The sequence below is a fragment of the Chelonia mydas genome, chromosome 9 (genome assembly GCF_015237465.2).
Source record: "Chelonia mydas isolate rCheMyd1 chromosome 9, rCheMyd1.pri.v2, whole genome shotgun sequence".
Taxonomy (NCBI): Eukaryota; Metazoa; Chordata; order Testudines; family Cheloniidae; genus Chelonia; species Chelonia mydas.
This window is the reverse complement of record NC_057855.1, coordinates 4502061-4521775: the sequence shown is the minus strand read 5'-3', so window position 1 is coordinate 4521775 and position 19715 is coordinate 4502061. Positions and strand designations below refer to the sequence as shown.

Sequence of the window (19715 nt, the reverse complement as noted above, 5' to 3'; positions counted from 1 at the left end):
TCTGCAGGCAACATAATGTGCAGGGAACATTAACTCAACTTAATGGCTAATTAAACATTAATTTGTGATGAGGCTGGAGCATATTTTAAGTTAGTGGGGGGAATGGGTAAGGAAATGGGAAACTTTAACAGTGGCCATAATTATCAATAATGAGTCCTAATGGAATTTTTATTAATGCAAAGGAAAAGATTGTATTCCTTGCTCCTGTGAAGTTAGCTACAGTCACCAACAGTCTTGCTGATTCAGAAGGGTTTCATGGCTGGCAGATGGACTTTATCTCGCCCCATGAATAGAAAGGCGCGTCGTCCTGTAGAAGACGTAAAGAAAAAGTGACACATTCCATTTTCTATTGTATATTCTGCTGATGAACAAAAACATTTTGCTAATTCAATTTAATTCCCAAGGACGAGCAGTTGTAATTCCACTCGGAGAATATTAAATTGCCTTAATGGAAAAATAAACTAGTTTTATTCCTCCCCACCCCATTTAGTTTTCAGACATCTTGATGTACCTTTAGTGTATTAATACACTTCTCAGCTCACTGCGGATTTTGCATCTGGTACCACAAGCATCCTCAAGTATTGGCAAATGCCATTGTGCTGCTGGGTCTGCTACTCTGACCAGTGTCAGGTCCTTGGAAATGCTTCTCTTTTTCTCCACAGGCAGCAGCTTAACATGCTGCTCTCTCACTGTGTGTACAGCTAGGCAGTGAAGTGTGTGGCCCTCTAGACTAGACCTATTTAAAATGCTGTCCTACGGTGGAAATTAGATCCAGCGAGATTTGAGCACTTCTGAACCTTAACCCTAGTTCAGCCTTGAAATCTGAGCCCTAATCCAGTCCAGACTCTAGTGTTTGTGCCTGTTCACACTGCCCAGCCAAACCAGCTGTGGAAGAGCAAGACAGGTACTGTTCTCTTCCAGGCATCTTCAGCACAGCTGTCATGCAAGCCCCGATAGTAGAAGTGGGAGAAAGAGAGACCGTGGCTTGATTTCCAGCTTCTCACATGGAATTTGCTGAGCTGGCAGTTAGAAATCTTTTCATGCAGCTTGTACGCTGACCAGTGTGATCTGGAATCATTGAAAGAAAAGCAGTACTTGTGGCACCTTAGAGACTAACCAATTTATTTGAGCATAAGCTTTCGTGAGCTACAGCTCACTTCATCGGATGCATACTGTGGAAAGTGTAGAAGATCTTTTTATACGCACAAAGCATGAAAAAATACCTCCCCCCACCCCACTCTCCTGCTGGTTTGTGGGGGGGAGAAAACCTGGATTTGTGCTGGAAATGGCCCAACTTGATTATCATATACATTGTAAGGAGAGTGATCACTTTAGATAAGCTATTACCAGCAGGAGAGTGGGATGGGGGGAGGTATTTTTTCATGCTTTGTGTGTATGAAAAGATCTTCTACACTTTCCACAGTATGCATCCGATGAAGTGAGCTGTAGCTCACGAAAGCTTATGTTCAAATAAATTGGTTAATCTCTAAGGTGCCACAAGTACTCCTTTTCTTTTTGCAAATACAGACTAACACAGCTGTTACTCTGAAACCTGGAATCATTGAGCAAGAGCTGATACAGACCCTCTGTATTGTCATTTGTCAAGTCACTTTTCAGAGCCTAATTGTGCCCCAAGGTGTCTCCTGCATTGTTTGCAGTTGCTGCCATAGCCTCCTTCTCTAACTAGTTTTCTCCCCCACATAATGGGGAGTTTTAAGGGTTACGTGTTGTCTTTTGTAGACATGCTTCTGTACCGGTTCTATGGCAAACGCCCTGGATAATCTGCCTTCAGCACCCGGTCCAGCACATCAGTAGGAAACACAATGGAAAGCACAGACTCCCTTTAGTTGAGCTCTGCTGGTGAAGAACATTTCAAGGGCAGAAGATTTCTTTCTCTGCCCTTGCTGGATACGCAATCCTGAGTCCCCAGAGCCGAAAGCTTCTTTGGTGACCTCGGAAGCAACAACCAAACCGCACCTCGGAGGCTTGCAGCACAGGGCCCAGTCCCTGAGCGTTAGGCCCAGAAGCTCCTTGGAAAGCAATTCAGTAGTGGAGGGCTCTCTGGCATGCCGTTCTCCTTGCCCATCTGCCATGGTGGCTCAGCTCCTCAACACGTGAGGTAACTAACTGGCCAGTTCTGACAGGATCTGAGCACCATTTGTAGGTGCAGAAATGCAATGGCTCCTTGCCCACGAGTCGATCCTCATCGTGGCAAGCGGTTTCAGCTCAAGGCCACTAATTGGCTGTGGAATTACACTGGATGATTATTTGGAGCTTGATAGCATTGACAGGCACTTCTCCGTCAGGACCAGGAAACTTGAATATGGAAAATGAAAGAGACATTAGGGTAACTTAGTGGATAGAGTACTGGCCGAGGCCTCAGGAAGACCAGGGTTCTGTTCCCAAATGACCTGCTTGTGTGCAAATCGCTTCCTCTCACTGTGCCCACTTTCCATTCCCTCTCTTTTTGTCTGTTGTCGACTTAGACTGTAAACTCCTCAGGGCGTGACGGCCTCTTACTATACTTATGAACAGTGCCTAGCACAGTAGGGCCCCGATCTCCGGTGAGACCGACAGGTGCCACTGTGATACAGATCATGAATAATAAAGACTCTATGCATTTTCCCCCCTCTTCTGTCTCAAAAAAATGTCCGAAAGACTATGTGGCAGCCCTGTTGCCTATAGCATAGTGTGCTATGCTAGGGATTTCATGGCATGCACTGTGAATTATGGCCTATCCGTCAGAGATGCAGACTGGTGGACATTCAAGGTGGTATTTCCATGAATTTGCCTGCATGACCTTGCCTGTAAATGTTCGATACTCTGCCGCTTCTGTGACCTGTGAGGAGCTTCTGATCTAGGCCTCTGGCTAGGGCTTGGTGGGGGAAGCTTCTGTGATGCGGAAGAGCCTAGTGGCCATGATATGGTGGTTGTAGCCTGTCAGATGCAATCAGCAGCTTACCTACATCGTCCATCAACTCACAAACCTATAAGGAAGAAGGTGGCTGCCAGGCAGCGTTCTGTACCCCAGCGTTACCTGAATGGATCAGCATTGGGAACTACCAGGGGGTATATTGCGCCACCAAGACCCAAACGCATGCCGTGGCTTTGGGCGTGAATCCAGAACGCGGCTGAACCCAGCCGTTGGAGGAAAGGCACCGATGAACACATCCCACATCCGGAGCAAGGTTGTAGTCTGCTCACGAAGGTACAGAAGTCGCGCTGTCTTTAGCCGTGCTTAGCAAATGATTCTGTCACACACCTGTCTGTATGCCACAGTTATACCACATCGCACTTACCACGCTAGGCATCTTCAAGTACTGCAGGTTACCTGGTTAATCCTCACAAGGCAAGAAGCCCATAAAAGGATTGTTGTTTCCATTTTTAATGGGGAAACCGAGGCACGGAGAGCGACGCTCTCACATTAGTTTTGCACTGGAGCTGGGATTGGAACTCAGAAGCACATGGCTCCTCGTCCTGAGCCCCTAGCACCGCCTCTGACTGTTGTTCCCTCTGCATCCTGAGAGGTTATATTTATGTCACGTGCCATACAGTGGGGCAGAGATGCTAACAGGATCCCTGCCAAGAGAGGCATCTGGCACTGTTATTTGGCTGGTGCTCCTGTTGTTATTCATTGGCTGTTTATGGGGAGAGCAGTAAAGTCTACCCACCACCCAGGGAGACACTGTGGATGGAGGGCAGTCACGACCCCTAGCCCCGTGCGTCTCTTTTCCATCCTTTGGAGGTATTTTCAACCAGGTTCACCAGATGGAAGTATTTGGGGGAGAGACTCCAAAGAGTTCAGCATCAACCGAACCCTAACCCCACTGATGTCAATGGGCTTTTTACCCATGACTTCCATGAGAGCAGAGCTAGGCCAATGCCAAGGGCTTTCGAACAGCCCACTCTTCACTTCGCATCAGTGTCTTTTGTTCCAAGAAAACCCAGCAAAATAAATCCGGCAACGTTGTTTCACCTGGGAGAGGGAGAGAGAAATAAATCAAACCCTACCTTCTTTTTGCTTTTATCCTTCCTGTCATCACAAGACTCAAAAGTATAGTCCGGGGCTGGCTCCAGCCAGATGGAACAGCAGGGAAGTTCTATTCTATTAGATCCCTGGTTCAGCCACGTCTGTTGAAATCACAGCAGTCGCATCTAATGAAACCTCCTATCGTTTCAGATTTGTTTCAAAAGGCTTAATCTTGCCATTTTTAAAGGGCACTGCTGCTTTTCCAACCCGTCCCTGATGCCCAGAACAGCGATTTCACATCAAATCTAGCCTCTTGGATCCCCCCTGAATGCAGGAGTCATCTTTTGTCTTTGCACGCCTGTTTTGCGGGGCAGCCTCCCTTGAACTATTTTAATGTCTATTTGGGGATTTGAAACAAAACCTTTGCTCTTGTCTTTAGGTTCAGGTGGGAATACACGGTGGCATTTCCCCCCATAGTTAAATAGGAGGTAATTGTGGTGAATATGGGGCATACCTGGGGAAGTGTTGTATACATGCGAGGCACACTGTGCTTTGGACTTGTGGGACTTTGGCTGCACGGGGGCTCTGTGCCACCCACACACACACACCCACTCCCATTTGAAAACCAAAGATAGAGAGATTGGGGGAGCAAGCTAGGGACACAGGTTTCAACTCCACTGAAATGCATGGGAGTGGGAGAGCTGTTTTGGAGGGACAGACTGGGGAAACTGGTCAGTATTTTGTGTGTGTGTCTACTGTATATATTGAAGTAGCACCTACAGAGGCCAGCCAAGAGCAGGTGTGCAAAGCGCTGTACAGACACACAATAAGAACATAAGAATGGCCATACTGGGTCAGACCAAAGGTCCATCTAGCTCAGTATCCTGTCTTCCGACAGTGGCCAATGCCGGGTGCCCCAGAGGGAATGAACAGAACAGGGAATCATCAAGTGATCCATCCCCTGTCGCCCATTCCCAGCTTCTGGCAAACAGAGGCTAGGGACACCATCCCTGCCCATCCTGGGTAATGGCCAGTGATGGATCTATTCTCCATGAACTTATCTAGTTCTTTTTTGAATCCTGTTATGAGAGACAGTCCCTGTACCAAGAAGCCGACAGTCTAAACAGACAAGGCAGATGATTGGTGGGAGGGGAAAGAGAGTCACAGAAAGGGGAAGTGACTTGACCAAGGTCACATAGCAGGTCAGTGGCGGAGCTGGGAGTAGTCTCCAGGTCTTGGACTCCTAGTTCAGTTCCCTACCAACTGGACCACGATTATATATGAAATACCCCTCCTCTGTATGGACAGCTGGTGTATACCTGACCTACCAGCAAGATATCTTCCCTAGTCTCACTTCTTTAGCTGTAGTTCTGTCTAAACCTAGTGCCAACTTGCCAGTCCTGCAGCTAGCTTCATTTTCTGCTCCTACCATCCCAGTCCATGTGTGGGGTTTACCAGAGACTGCAGAGCTTTGCAGAGATGTGGGGCAGGTTGCGAGCTGGTGGGAGCAGGTAGCAAAAGGAGCAGGTGGAAGAGCTGGATGTGGTGCCGCTTACGTTAGATTGCACAGCCACCCCCAAAGCGCCTGGCTGGTCCGACAAGTATTGCCCAACTGCCTGGCTTCTGGGCATATCCATGCGTCACCTGAGGCTCCTGTCTGACACACCCCCCCCCCCCGGCGTGCATCTCCTGCTGTCTCCCCCCAAAGCTCCTCTGCTCTCTCTCCCCCAGAGCGGTGGCATTACCGCTAAGGACCCTTCCTTTTCACACACTGCTCCTCATTGTCCCCTCACTGGCGGGACCCGGCTGCTGCAGATGGATACGGTTTTGATCTGCCACAGTGATTCAATATTGCAGGCGCAAAGCGAAACCACTGTTGCATAAGCAGCTCTGGGTTACATCGTTTGTTTCCACTCGTTAGCAATGCCCTTTCCTGCCTCAATCGCGGCCCAGCTCTGCTCTGCCTCTTGTGGGTTATAAGGTCATCAATAACTTGTGGAAACAAATGATGCATCCAGAACTGTCCTAGTGTGTCCAGTACACGGCAGATACTATTGTGTATGGGATACAGGGCATTGTTCTGGGTCCCTTGTGTGCGCTTTAGGGTAGGCTCCATTGCCTTCTTTTGTTTCACTCCTGCTTGTCTGCTCCGGGAAATCGCAGTGCAGTGCCCTCGTGAGGAGCGCTTCGCGGGAATAGCTATCTGAAGTGTTGTGATCGCTTTTGATTGGAGATCGGCCAGGAAAGGAGTTCTAGGAGTGACTTTTCCCTGCTAAAATGGCCCTGAGGACTTAGGGGATGATGCAGCAGGTACAGGGTTTGTCGTTCGTGCAGGGCAATCCGATACCGCTGCGCGTTTAGGAGAGGATTTCTTGTCTGCTCTCGAATTGGTGACTGGCATCTAACTTTGAGCAGTGGCGATGATTCACAGAATGGAGAGTGTTCTGAAGGAGACATTCTGATGCACGCTGACCGATTCCACACAAGAAGCTGGGTTAAGAGAACGGGAATGGTGCATGGGTGAGCGTGCGTAACCTTGACTCTGCCCTCTTGCACGTGTGGGTTAGGATGGCCTTCACTCATGTAATGGCACCCAGTTTCACCAATTCAGAGCTATATCCTACGTAACCTTCCTTAGGCGCAGCTCGGGGTTTGAGCTTATTGCAACGCTTATCAAGCTGCTCGGGTGGGACTTAGGCTCCGGCCGCTTCCTTTGTCATTTTATCCCTGTGTGGATGGGGAGGTGCCGTGGGGTGGGGAGAACAGAATGGGTGAGATCCTGACCCTATTGAAGTTGATGGGAGTTTGGCTGTTGACTTCAGTGGGGTCAGGATATCACCCCATGACTCCAAAGCTACCCTCCCTTGCAGACGTATTCCGGTGGCGGCAGGCAGGACTTTGAGAGCCACTCCCCTCCTCTCCCTGCTCCTGCAGTGTAGCCGGCTGGGGCGATGGGTCGCCCACCCCAGGTCTTGAGGCTCTGAAACCAGCCACCAGACCAAGCTACTCTGGCAGCAGGTGGTCAAAAGCTTGTACGTCTCCGCTCTCCAGGGCCATGCGTTGCAGCTTGTGCTCGAAGCGCTCTGGTAGTGAGTGGGGAATGGAGAGAAGAGGAAAGCACAAAATAAAGGAGAAGGAGAGAAAAAAGGGAGAGGGACAGAGAAGATGGAGAGGAAAAGTAAAGGAGTTGAGTCTGCATCTGTGTTGGATGAGGGGTAGGGCAAGGGAGAGAGGGGCTTGAAACAGCCAAAGGCTGGGAACCCTGGTGATCCCGTCTGCTCTGTATGGAGCCCGTTGTAGGATTGGGCCTCCTGCACCTACAAGGCGCACAGTAAATATCGCTCTTGCTCCTTCTTGGCGACTTACGAAGCCTCTTGGGAGCAGGTACTCTGGGCTCAGTGGCGGGGTGGACTATGGGGGAGTCAGTGCACTTGGTCATGCCTCATGGCCCCCCAGACTAGCCTGGTACCCTCTGCCTGGCTCTCCCGACCGGGAACCACTACTGTGCACTGAGAACTAAGCTTCCAGCCCGGCTTTCCTCTGGGCTGAAGGCTCTAGAGCGAGTGCATCTCGGGTCCTGATACGGCCTCATGGTGGGTGCTGGGATTAGCAAATGAAAATCCGTTTCCGTCAGAGCAGAGCAGGGGTCGGCAGGGCTGGGGACAGATTTATGTCACAGCTGCTGCGAGCCATGCCCGAGGAATTCACGCACTGACAAACAAGTCAGGCTAGCAAGTCTGGCTGCTGTTCCCCCTTCGGGCTGACCGAGATCAGGGGCATGTGGAATCTGCAGAAACACTCGCAAACAGGCGTGGAATAATTTATCGGGCTGGGTCGGCTTGCATGCATTGTCCGTTACTTCGGCGTGGTCAGATCTGGGGCAGCGCCTGGTGTTTTACCCACTTTTCCAGCTGGGTGGATGAAGGTGAAGGGTGCTTGCCCAAGGCCACCCAGTGAGTGGGCGGGACAGAGGTAGCGTACCAGTGTCGCTGGCTCCTGGTCCTGTGCTCGCTAACTACTAGACCTAATTCAGACGGTCCCTAAAGAACTGCAGCATTTCCTTGCTGTTCGAACATGTTCTTTCTAAGGACCTTACGCAAGGGTTTGGCTCCATCACAGCATCATAAAACACTGTGGCCAAGGCATGAAAAAGAGCATTTGAAGGGAAATCATTTTACCTCCTATTAAAAGTTACAATGAGGCAAATTTGGGCTGTCTTTCTCAACACAACCACACCCACGCCATCCTCCGCCGTCTGGCCTGCCAGAAGCCGCTGGGCTCTAGGAGGTGGCATTTTTCGGGTGAGATGTAAAAGAGGAATCCTGATCTCTCGTGGTCATTAAAGATCCCATGGGCCTTAATGCAGGATTGTTAACACCATTGCTCTGTCCGGATTCCCAATCAGGCAATGGCATTCTGTCTCCTCCGAATTTCCTTTGTGGTATCAATTAGATACCATGTTCTTCCTTCCATCTTGACCTTACCCGTTGCTTTCGTGGTGTTCAGTGCTGTTCAATGACAGCCATGCCGCGTTCCAGGGGTGGGGGACACGATTCCCTTGCAATAACACTTGCAGATGCCCTTTTGAATGCCCATGCTCAAACCATTGCTCCAGGCCTGCTGCTAAAATATAGCTGCCTACTCATTTATGCAGCACCCTCCAAACTGCACTAAGATAATTTCATAATCCTTAAATAAACCTTCCAGAAACCATAGGGGAAAATGTGAATTACAAATTAAAAACCAGACTAAATCCTTTTGCAACTCAGTTGTTCCCCCTGCCTGTCGTCCGCTCCCCCCTCTCCTATCCCCAGTCTGATTATGGTAGCCAGCTATAATATGTCAGCATGTTTATCCATGCGTCACCTGAGGCTCTGGATTTGTTGCCAGGGTGTGAAAGTATCTCCAGGTGGTGAAAATCAGAAACTGCATGCAGGATTGAGCCATTTAAATAGTTTGAAATCTTGTTTCTTACTTGGCTAGGTAAATCCCGGTGAGAAGACGCTTGAAGAAAGACGATCCAGTTTAGATGCGGAAATAGACTCCTTGACCAGCATCCTGGCTGACTTGGAAAGCAGTTCCCCATACAAGCCACGGACTCAACAGGTTAGTGTTTGAGCCCCTTTTTATGCCTGTCGAACGGTGTAAACTTTGAGTGAGAAATCATGACTTTTGGAGTCAACTTGCAAACCGGTTTATGTTCACAGGGAGTACGCAAGCCGGTTTTGTATCTTTATAGCATCCAGATGTACCTGCCGAAGGGACAACAGGGGCAGTGGCAGGCGTGTTTAGGTGTCTGTGTGGAGCTGGCCAGAGGTGCCACCATAAAAATGGCACCCTGCGTGCCACGATTTTCTTTCAACAGTAGCTGCTGAATTAAAAACATGCTCAAAAGCGTGTTTTATCTGTCACTCCTGGCAGCCTGACCCTGCTGTCTGAATATCAAGCTGTGTTCTTTTTGCTTTGTTGTCTAATCAACGGCAGATCTATGATCTTCATGCTTGGATCATAGCACAGCTGTCAGAGTGGTTGATAAAGCAATAACGCAGAATGGAACCTCGCTTCCTCCTCCATGTCTAGATGTGGGCTGCAGGGCTGATTTGTGTCCCTATGATTCTGGGGACACCTAGGAAGCAGATCTGTGCATGTTACGTGATTTTTTAGCATCTGAAAAATAACACAGTAATGGCATTTCAAGGGGATTGTTGATGTGGCATCCAAAGGTATCCCAAACCCAATAGCCGTCCAGTTGGACATCTTTTTTACTCTCTCTCCTTACTGTTGCCATCACGTTTTATGTATAGAAGTGTTTCTACACATGTTTATGCAACTTTGTGTATACGATATATGTGTATGTTTAAGTGACAGTGACTCTGATTAACCCCACAAAAGTAAGAAGAATCAGAATTAGCCGATGCAAATGGTTGCACTGTGCGAGGTATTTGTCTGTATTCCGTTGCAATCATCTGAGGGTAGGCGCTCTGCCTCCTTACCCGTTGCCGTAAATGACCTGGTAGAGTTAGAATAGGGCTGTACTCACAGCAGCGTTTTGGGTAGACACTGCGCACCCAGCTAAAGCCTGTGTAGATAGCAGCGTAGATGGCGAGGCACAGCTTAGGTGAGTAGAGAAGAGTGCCCATGCCTGAACGCCAGGGTATGTAACTTACATGGCTCTCGACACACCCAAGAACTGCCTCTCACGTCTACTCTACCGTTTATAGCAGTTTAGTGTCCTGCCGCCTCCTCGCCGCCGTAGTCTTTGCCCGCTTCCTTCCCCTGCCGGAGCCTTTCACTGCCACATGGAGCTCCACGCACCCCTGCACCGCTGCAAGTGTAGACGGGGCTTTCAGAGCTAAAGTAATTCTACCATACGTGTGGAAGTTACAAAAGTGCTCCGTGCTGGCCTAACTTTGCTCCCACTGGAGTCAATGAGAACGTTAACACTAACTTACTGGGAGCGGAGTGTGACCAACGTTAAGTTCTCTTTAAAATCCCACCTTTAGGGTCCGTTGGCAGAATTATGGGTGTCCTGGCTTTTTTGGTTGATTTGGACCCTGAGACGGCCTTACGAGACACAGGTTGCATTTTCATTGTAGCTGCATGGAGACAGCGCTCATACGTGTTTACAGCCCATCCTTTAGTTCCTTGCAAACACTCTAATTCAGGGTACTCTCCCTAAACTGCAGACCTCATGAAGTAGTCGTGGTTTTGGTCCTTTTTCTCATGTCAAGAGTTTCTTAAGATGAGAGATGGAAAGTTACAATGCTGCCTTTTGTAACTGGGGTTGTGTTCATGCTCTAGTATTCTGGATCAAATAGTTTGTATTTCTTTTGTTTTTTATTAGGTTTTTTTGGAGGGGTTGGGAAACACTTGATGGGGTTGAAGCAATGTAAGAGACTTACTCTTGTCACAGTATTATCCTTCCTCTGGGCTCTAAAATAATGTGAAAAGACTACGATCTCGCATTATTTTGTTCCCATATTTTGAATAGGTCCTGGTGGTAGAAATCTCAAATTCAAATGCCACCCTATACAGGTTTATTTGGGGTTCTGTAGCATTCGAACACACAGCCCTAGTTGCAATGGAGCCATGTAACTTATTCCAGTTTATAAAGTTGGCAACCCTGAGATCCTGTATCCCGCTGGCAGTGTGCATAAACTCACATTTTTCATGTGCAACTCGTGCACAATTTGCTGCCTGTGATTACGGTGCGTGGCTATGTAGATTTGTCTCTTGGGGTGTGTCTTCACTGCACAGTTAACCTGGGCTTTTACTGGACTGGTGGTGGTGGGTTGGCACCTGAGCTCCACTTTAGCTTGAGCTGGAGCCTGTCCACTTTTGTGGCAAGGACATATGCAAAATCACTCACGTGCTGATCGTCCGCCAGTGGCTTCCCGCAGTTCCCCCCAAAGGACAGATAAGTTCTTTTTGCAATTGATGCAAATGATTGGGAAGGAATCCTAAAGTGTATCAACACAAGGAACCACGGGACATGCCCTCAGACACACACAGGTGAGTGCAGAAACAATGAGGACACACTACCCTGAGTAGAGCTCTTCGATGCTTGCTCAGAGGGTAGGCTCACCTGGGTTTTTAGACCTGGGTGCCAATAACCTAGACTAACTGTGCAGTGAAAACGGGCCCTTCAAGTCTAGGAATGGCGGGTTGATCTTACGTAGTGTGTTTGCTACTACAGCTAGACACAAACAGGGTGGGTTAGAAGCAGCGTTTCAGCTTTGATACGGAGCGACCCTTCTTTTGTTCATTTTACGTTAGACTTTTCAGTATTTATTATTTAATGAAATTGTGTCCTGTGAAAAATACAATTACGCCAACTATTAACAACAGCTGCAAGAAAAAGAAAATGCTGGAGTTGAATGTGTCATCTGCTATAATCAAAAGGTACATGAGTAAATCCTCCAAGGGTGGAAACATAATGCAAGCCTTTGATGTTTGTCTTTATTTGATCTGCAGTAAGTATAAAAAAACCCAGTGACTCACTTGACAGCCTATAGTAGGGATAATAGCCTAGGCATCTCATCAGTAAAGCAATGTAGTTACTGGCTCAAGCCTTTCACTTATCATCTCAAATGTGCCAGGATAATGGAAGTAGCTAGGAAAAGGGAATTAGGGGTGTCTACACGGGAGATTTTTCCAGTTATACTGGTATAATTAAACCACTATAGTTATACTATATAACGCTGCTGTGGGGACACTCATTCAGGTATAACAGTGGGTTTTTTTAATCTTAGCTTAAACCGCTCCCAAAGAAGCATAACCTAAACTGTAAAAGGGCCCTTTTATACTGGAATAAGAGCATCCATAATGGATAACGATGGTATAACAATAATAGTTTAAATTCACACTCTACCTTATGACTTCCTGTGTAGACAAGCCCTCAGTCTTCTGTGCAAGTTTCTGATTTCGGAAGGATGTTGTTATGGCAGCAGAATCTGGCCCTAACAATGTAACATAGGTTAATCTCCTGTCGCATGGAATTCCCATTCAAAAAGCACCCGTGGGAGATGCCCTTACATGTAAATCTGTAAGGTGTTTTGACTTGGTACCGCACAACATTTTGATTAAAAAACCTAGAATGATATATAATTAACGTGCACGCATTAAAGACTTTAAAAATTGGCTAACAGATAGGACTTGAAATGTAATTGTAAAATGGAAAGTGACATCAAGTGGGTGTGTTTCCAGTGGGGTCCTGCAGGGATCAGTTCTTTGTACTACCGTATTTAACATTTGTATCAATAACCTGGAAGAAAACAAAGTTAGCAGAGGACACAAAAATTGGGGAAGTGGTAAATAATGAAGATTTAGAGCGCTGATTTAGAGTGATCTGGATTGCTTGGTAAACTGGGTGCAAGCATAGATTAATAGATTCCAAGACCAGAAGGGACCAGTCTGACCTCCAGTATAACACAGGCCGGAGATTTCACCCAAAGTAATTCCTAGAGCGTAACTTCTAGAAAAATTCCAATCTTGATTTAAAAATTGCCGGTGATGGAGAGCCCACCACAACCCTTTGTGAATTGTTTCAATGGTTAATTACTCTTGCTGTCAAAAATTTGCATCTTATTTCCAGTCTGAATTTGTGTAGCTTCAACTTATACCCATGATCCCTTTCTCTGATAGATTGAAGAGCTCATTGTTGAATATTTTCCCTATATAGATACTTATAGATTGCAATCAAGTCAACCCTAACCTTTCTCTTAGTTAAGCTAAATAGACTGACCTCTTTGAGTCTATCACTATAAGACATTCTTTCTAATCCTTAGTCATTCTTGTTGCTCTTCTTTGAATCCTCTCAGATATATCAACATCCCTTTTGACTTGTGCGTTCCAGAACTGGACACAGGATTCCAGCAGCCGTCTCACCAGTGCCAAATAGAGAGATTAAACAACCTCTTTACTCCTACTTGGGTTTCCCCTGTTTTTCTCCCATTAGCTCTTTTTGGCCTCATCATCACTCCGGGAGCTCACATTCAGCTTATCCACTGCTGCCCCCAAATCTTTGTCAGCGTCACTGCTTCACAGTGAACATAGAACGTATGGCTAGAGCATCCTGTAGGTATGGCTACACCCTTTGTTCCTAGATGGATACATTTACACTGAGCCCTATTAGCCTGCATATTGTTTCCTTGCGCCCAGTTTACTAAGTGGTCCAGATTGCTCTGTATCATTGATCTGTCCTCTTCGTTACTGACCACCCCCATTTTAGTGTCATCTGCAAAATTTATTAGGGATGATTTTATGTTTTCTTCCAGGTCATCGATAAAAATGTAAAATAACATAATGCAAAGAACTAATGCCTGTGGGATCCCACTGGAAACACACCTGCTTGATGACAAGTCCCTGTTTACAGTGACATTTTGAGACCTATCAGTTAGCCAACGGTTAATCCATTTAATGTGTGCTGTGTTCATTTATATTCTAGTTTTTTAATCAAAATGTCACGTGGTACCAAGACAAACACCTTACAGAAGTCTGAGTATATTATATTAACACAATCTCATAAAAAAAAGATATCAGGTTAGTTTGATAGGATCTATTTTCCATAAACCCGTGTTGATTTGCATTAATTACATTACCCTCTTTATTAGTCGAGTTCTGAATCAGCTGCTGCATTATATTGCTCAGGATGAATGTCAGGCCTCCAGGCCTATAATTACCTAGGACATCCCATTTACCCTTTTTTTAAAAATTGGCACAACATTAGCATTCTTCCAGTCTGCTGGAACTCCCCCGCAAGACTTGTTGACAATAAACATTAATGGTCCAGCTCTTGGATGTAAGTTATCTGGACCTGCTGAATTAAAATTGTCTAAGTTTTGTAGTTTCTGTTTAACATTCTTCTGAGATACTAGTTGAATGAAAAGCGTGTTATCACATATGATGAGACGATATCTTCTGTTTTTTCCCCCAAATAGGGAACAAAAATATTTATTGAACACATCTGCCTTTTCTGTATTATTATTGATAATTCTACCTCTTCCATTTAGTAATGGACCAATACCATTGTCAGGATTCTCTTTGTTACTAATATATTTTTAAAACTCCTTATTGTCCTTAACTCTGCTGACTGTAGATTTCTCCTTGTCCCTTTGCTTCCCTTATTAATTTTCTTTATATAAACAATACACATATTAACACGAATGAATGTACACATCTAGGAACAAAGAACATAGGCCCTACTTACAGGATGGGGGACTCTGTCCTGGGAAGCAGTGACTCTGAAAAAGATATGAGGGCCATTTGCTGAACATGAGTTCCTAGTGCAATGCTGTGGTCAGAAGAGCTAATGTGATACTGAGCTGCATAAACAGGAATATCCAGAGTAAGAGTAGAGGTGTCATTTTACCTCTCTCTTTGGCAGTAGTGCAACTGCTATAAGGAATACCGTGTCCAGTTCTGGTGCCTGCAATTAAGGATTTTGATATATTGGAGAGGGTTCAGAGAAGAGCCATGAGAATGACTAAAGGATTACAAAGCATGCCATAAAGGCATAGACACAAAGAGCTCCATCTATTTATCTTAACAAAGAGAAGGTTGAGGGGTGACTTGGTTGCAGTCTGTAGGTATCTGTATGAGAAAAATGTTTAATAATGGGCTCTTCAATCTAGCAAAGAAAGGTATAATGTGATCCAATGGGTGGAAGTTGAAGCTAGACAAATTCTGACTGGAAATACTATGTAAATTTTTAATGGTGAGGGTAATTAATCATTGGAACAATTTACCAAGGGTCATGGTGGATTCTCCATCACTGACCATTTTTAAATTGAGGCTGGATTTTTTTCCCTTTTTTTTTTTCTTTTTCTAAAAGATCTGCTCTAGGAATTATTTTGGGGAAGTTCTCTGGCCTGCGATATCCAGGAGGTCAGACTAGATGATCACAGTGGACCCTTATGGCCCTGGAATCTGTGAATTACGGCATGGACCGTAGAGATGCTAAATGAATGGGAATAGTCAGTTTCGGGTGTTCAGAACTTCTCTGGAACTTTCATTTGATGCGCTTTGAGCCAAATCTTGTTCCTGTTGAAGTGGACAGCATGGCTTCCACTGATGTCGGTAGGAGCAAGATTTGACTCTTAGGTTGGTGGCTCTTAAAGTAATGCTCAGTTGTAGTGAGTACGTCTACAGCTTGTGGGCATCAATACTGGTATGTCCTCAGAGTTTTGATTCAGCTGACATGCAGGGGTAGAGCACATCAGCACTTCTCTGGTGGTGAATTTTAAGCTTTGGTTAAAAAAAATCAACTAACTCTTATCATTTGGGACTTTCTGAAAGTGGCCATATTCAGGGCTGTCTTAATGAGCATGCTGGCACACTGACTGAAAAAACAGCTTTTACAAAGATGTGAATTACCCCCACTCATCCCAATGAGGTGTTGATTCTGAAATCTAATGATGGCGATTTAACTGCTTGTAATTTTTAGTAGCAACATCCAACTTCCCTGGAATTCTAGATGGAGCATGAGGTTGTGGGTGAAGGAGGAGAACCACCACTCTATTCCTACAGCCCACAGATCTGTATCTGGCCTAATAGTAGAACCCCAGATTGATTTTTTTTTTTAAATATAAAAGAAAGAGAATCTCTTAAATTTTTTAGCAAGGCTGTTGCCTTGCCTCTAATGCAGTGCTACTCAAAGTGGTGGTCCGCGGACTGGTGCCGGTCCGCGAGCCATCGGCTGCCGGTCTGCGTGCACACTGGGGAAAAATATTGCCGGTCCCCCACTTCAGATAGCTTGAGAAGCACTGCTCTAATGCCCAGGGAGCTATTTGCAGGAAATTCAGGCAGTCCTGAAATTCCTATCTCCAAATGCAGAATTGCATCAATCACTTGAACTGCTTGTTTGGCAGGTGCTCTGATATTTGTCCCAGAGTTAACACTCTCCAGGGGCTTTGCTGTTGCCGTAGTTCTCATTCCAGCGTCTAAGTTTTCCATGCACACCGACACACGTATGCAGATAATTATGCATGGGGCAGGTATGTTCACAGGTACCTTGGGTGTATGTATGAATTTTCAGGCAGTACTTTCAGCCCTTTGTATATTTGGATCATGGCCTATCTCTAGAGGAGAGAAAGTCTTCCTTTGCTCATGAACTCTAGCCAGAGCCAGCTAGCTAACTGATGCTGTTCCGATTAGCAGATGCTTGAACCTGCCGCATCTGTTGGTATGTATTAGAAGTTAATTCTTTTGATAAGAGCATGTCTGTTAAGATTTTTTAAATTTTTTCCCCGGATTATCAGATTGTCACAGATGAACCAGATAAGAATGACCTTTATGTTCTAGTATTCCCTCCTGTTGTATTGTTGCCAGTGTGACAATAAAGTACTTCTATCCCGTCTGTTTATTTTTTGCAAATGCAAAATCAGGTTCACAAAACTCTTTTGCCTCCCTGCTTCCGAAATAGCATTTCATGCCTCAGATCCCCTCATTTTTGCATACGTGTTTGGTTACAGATTCAGATGAAGCCGAGTGTAGAATATATTGTGTTTTATAATCTATGCTGCCATCTCCAATTTTGTATGTGGATAAGGATAAATATTGACTTTGGGAACTGCGATGAAGTGAGCTGTAGCTCATGAAAGCTTATGCTCAAATAAATTGGTTAGTCTCTAAGGTGCCACAAGTCCTCCTTTTCTTTTTGCAAAAAGTAAATGGTACCTCATAAATTATTATGTTTTTAACTTCTGCATTCATTATTATTTTGTTGCGAATGGTTTAGGAGCATGTCCCGTATCTTTTTAAGCAGCTCAAGGTATCCCGTATGTTGTCAAATTTTGTTTCATAGCTTTTATTTTTCAGTGGCACCAGCGTACTCTTCATGAGCCCCTTAGGAAATGAGTCACTCATTACTCCAGCGTAGGTTTTCGTGATATGCCGTTTCATTAATAATAATGAAATCTCTCTCACCTTGAAGGTGCTCATAATGCTTCATAAACTATGTATGCACAATGCCATCGAAATGCAGCCACCTCTGGGGTGGAGGGCAGCAGATAGCCAGTGCACAGCACGCTATTTATCTGCTTTTAGGGGCTGTTGCATCTGAGCATTTCACATACATTAACAAATTTACCGTCCCAACATCCCTGTGAGGTAGGGAAGAAATGTTCCAATTTTGCACGTGGGGAAACTGAGGCAGAGAGATTATGTAATTTGCCCAAATTCACACAGTGAATCAGTCGCCACTGGAACTGAAACCAGCTCTCCAGAGTCCCAGTCACTTAACTCTAAGCTTATATTTCCTCCCATCGCGCATTGCATGATAGGAGGAGGAGGAGAGATTTTGGGTAAGGACACCTGGAAGAAACCTGGGACCTGTGGTAGCGCAGGAAACTGCACCCCCGTCTCCCAGGTTCCAGATTGGACCAACTTTCCTCTCTCTGTCCTCCCTGACAGTACATCTATCTACTGTAAATCCCTCCCCTGCGCCCTCACTTGATAGACAGTGGAGCGGTCCTTCTTTCAGCTGAAGTGAAGGGAATGCAGAAGAGTTGGAATCAGGGCAATAAAGGAGAATAAGAGCCAATCAGCCAGCTGTGCAGTTCTTCCACCAGACCTTGCTATCACTTGCATAAATATACATGATACATTTATGGCCTGAGCGTGTATCAGAGTTGTTACAAGAGGTTCCCAGTCCAAAACAGTTAAAGTATGAGGCGAATGCAACTGTGGACAGTTTTAAGGGGCTGTCTGTATTTTTTTGGTCATTGATTGCGTTTTGCTTGCCTGCCTACAACCTATTAAGATGACTGCAGAGCTGAACTGCCTTCTCTCTTTCTGTATATTAAAGCTGCACAGACTAATAGACTTAAAAAAATGATACAGGAAAGTTATGAATCGATGGATCCTCTCTGTAGCTCTTCTAATAACTGTAAATTATTCCAGTTTGCTAGAAGCTTCATTGTACGAGAGAGAGGAAGTTGTTTCCTTGACTCAGACTTTGTATTGCAGCAAAATTGAACGAGAGGATATTTATATTTTGGCTTGGAAGTAGTTCTGATTTTCACAGCCTAGCGTTGTCATCTTTTGTTCCATAAAACAGGCTCAATGACATAGCCTACAAGCCTAACTTAGCATGTATTATTACCACATTGTGTTTCAATAGGGAGCAGACTTGTAAGTGGAGGGAGCAGACCTTGAAAGGGGGAAAATATTATACCCAAGCAAACCTACTTCACAGCTAAAAGCCTGCACTCCAATTCCCTGTCATTTCTACATGACATCAATAATGCTTTGGTCCAACAAGTATCAATGTCTTTTCTTTGAAATCTGTGGGAGAAATGGCTCTGCCCAGAAAATGAGATTTTGAAACTGTTATTGAAATATCTCTATCATTGTGTGCAGTCTGAGATGTAGTTTTATTTCAGTCTCGGACTGTCTCTTGTTTCCAGTCCACTCTATCAAAGTTTCACCTAGGAGTGTGTCTAAGACACTGAAACAGATAACATTGTAGGTCAGTAGGAAGGCATATACAGCTTGCAGCATGGTTTGTGGATTTTTCATAGCTTTCAGGCCAGGTGTTGCTAATCTGACCACCCCTCTTGCAGAATACAGACCAGAGACCATCACCCAATGATTCCTTCATCCAACCCATAACTTGTGGTTGAGCTAGAGGTTATATTTGGTCTGGGAGATGGAGACGCTTCAGAAGATACCTGGATATATTTCTCTCGACTCGGAGTGATTTCAAAGCAGTGGATTAATTAGCACATTGCGAACGATTTCTAATAACAGCAATGGAGAAATATCATGGTCGTCACAAATCTGGCACACCAACAGCCATTCGGAGCTTCATGATGACAGGGAGGATAAGTTTTTAATTCCCTGTTCCAAAAACACTAACACTATAGCTCTTCCTCAGTGCCTGGCATTTGGAGCCATACAAAAGTGCAGGTCTAATTACTGCCTTGTTGGTCTTATTTTTCAATTTGATAGGCATTCCCCTATTGCAGATCATTCCACTCACTTCTCTCCGTGCTTTCCTGTTCTGTTTATGCATGAATCGAATTATTTGCACAGTATTTTAGGGTTGGTGCATCTCAGAGGACTGAGATGAGCAGCAGAGTACGCTCTGATTCCAGGACCCCTCAACAAGGTTTTGCAACAAATAAGGTAAAATGAGGGTTAATTTCTTTTCTCAAAAGATTTTAGTGGCACATAATTGGCATGACTCACATAACTTACTCATGGCTTTGCCAATGTTGTAATATGGTCATCCCTAACTAGAGGC

At 45.4% G+C, this 19715-nt stretch overlaps 1 protein-coding gene across 19 annotated transcripts in view; it reads left to right on the top strand.

The window, feature by feature from the left end:
* The window catches only part of LOC102934171 (LIM domain containing preferred translocation partner in lipoma), a 517248-nt gene that overhangs the window by 312117 nt on the left and 185416 nt on the right, over nucleotides 1-19715 (top strand). For all 19 annotated transcript variants that reach the window (XM_043522983.1, XM_043522984.1, XM_043522976.1 and 16 more), the window contains one exon: nucleotides 8954-9076. In XM_043522983.1, the coding sequence (XP_043378918.1) occupies nucleotides 8954-9076 (123 nt within the window). The remainder of the gene's footprint in view (nucleotides 1-8953; nucleotides 9077-19715) is intronic.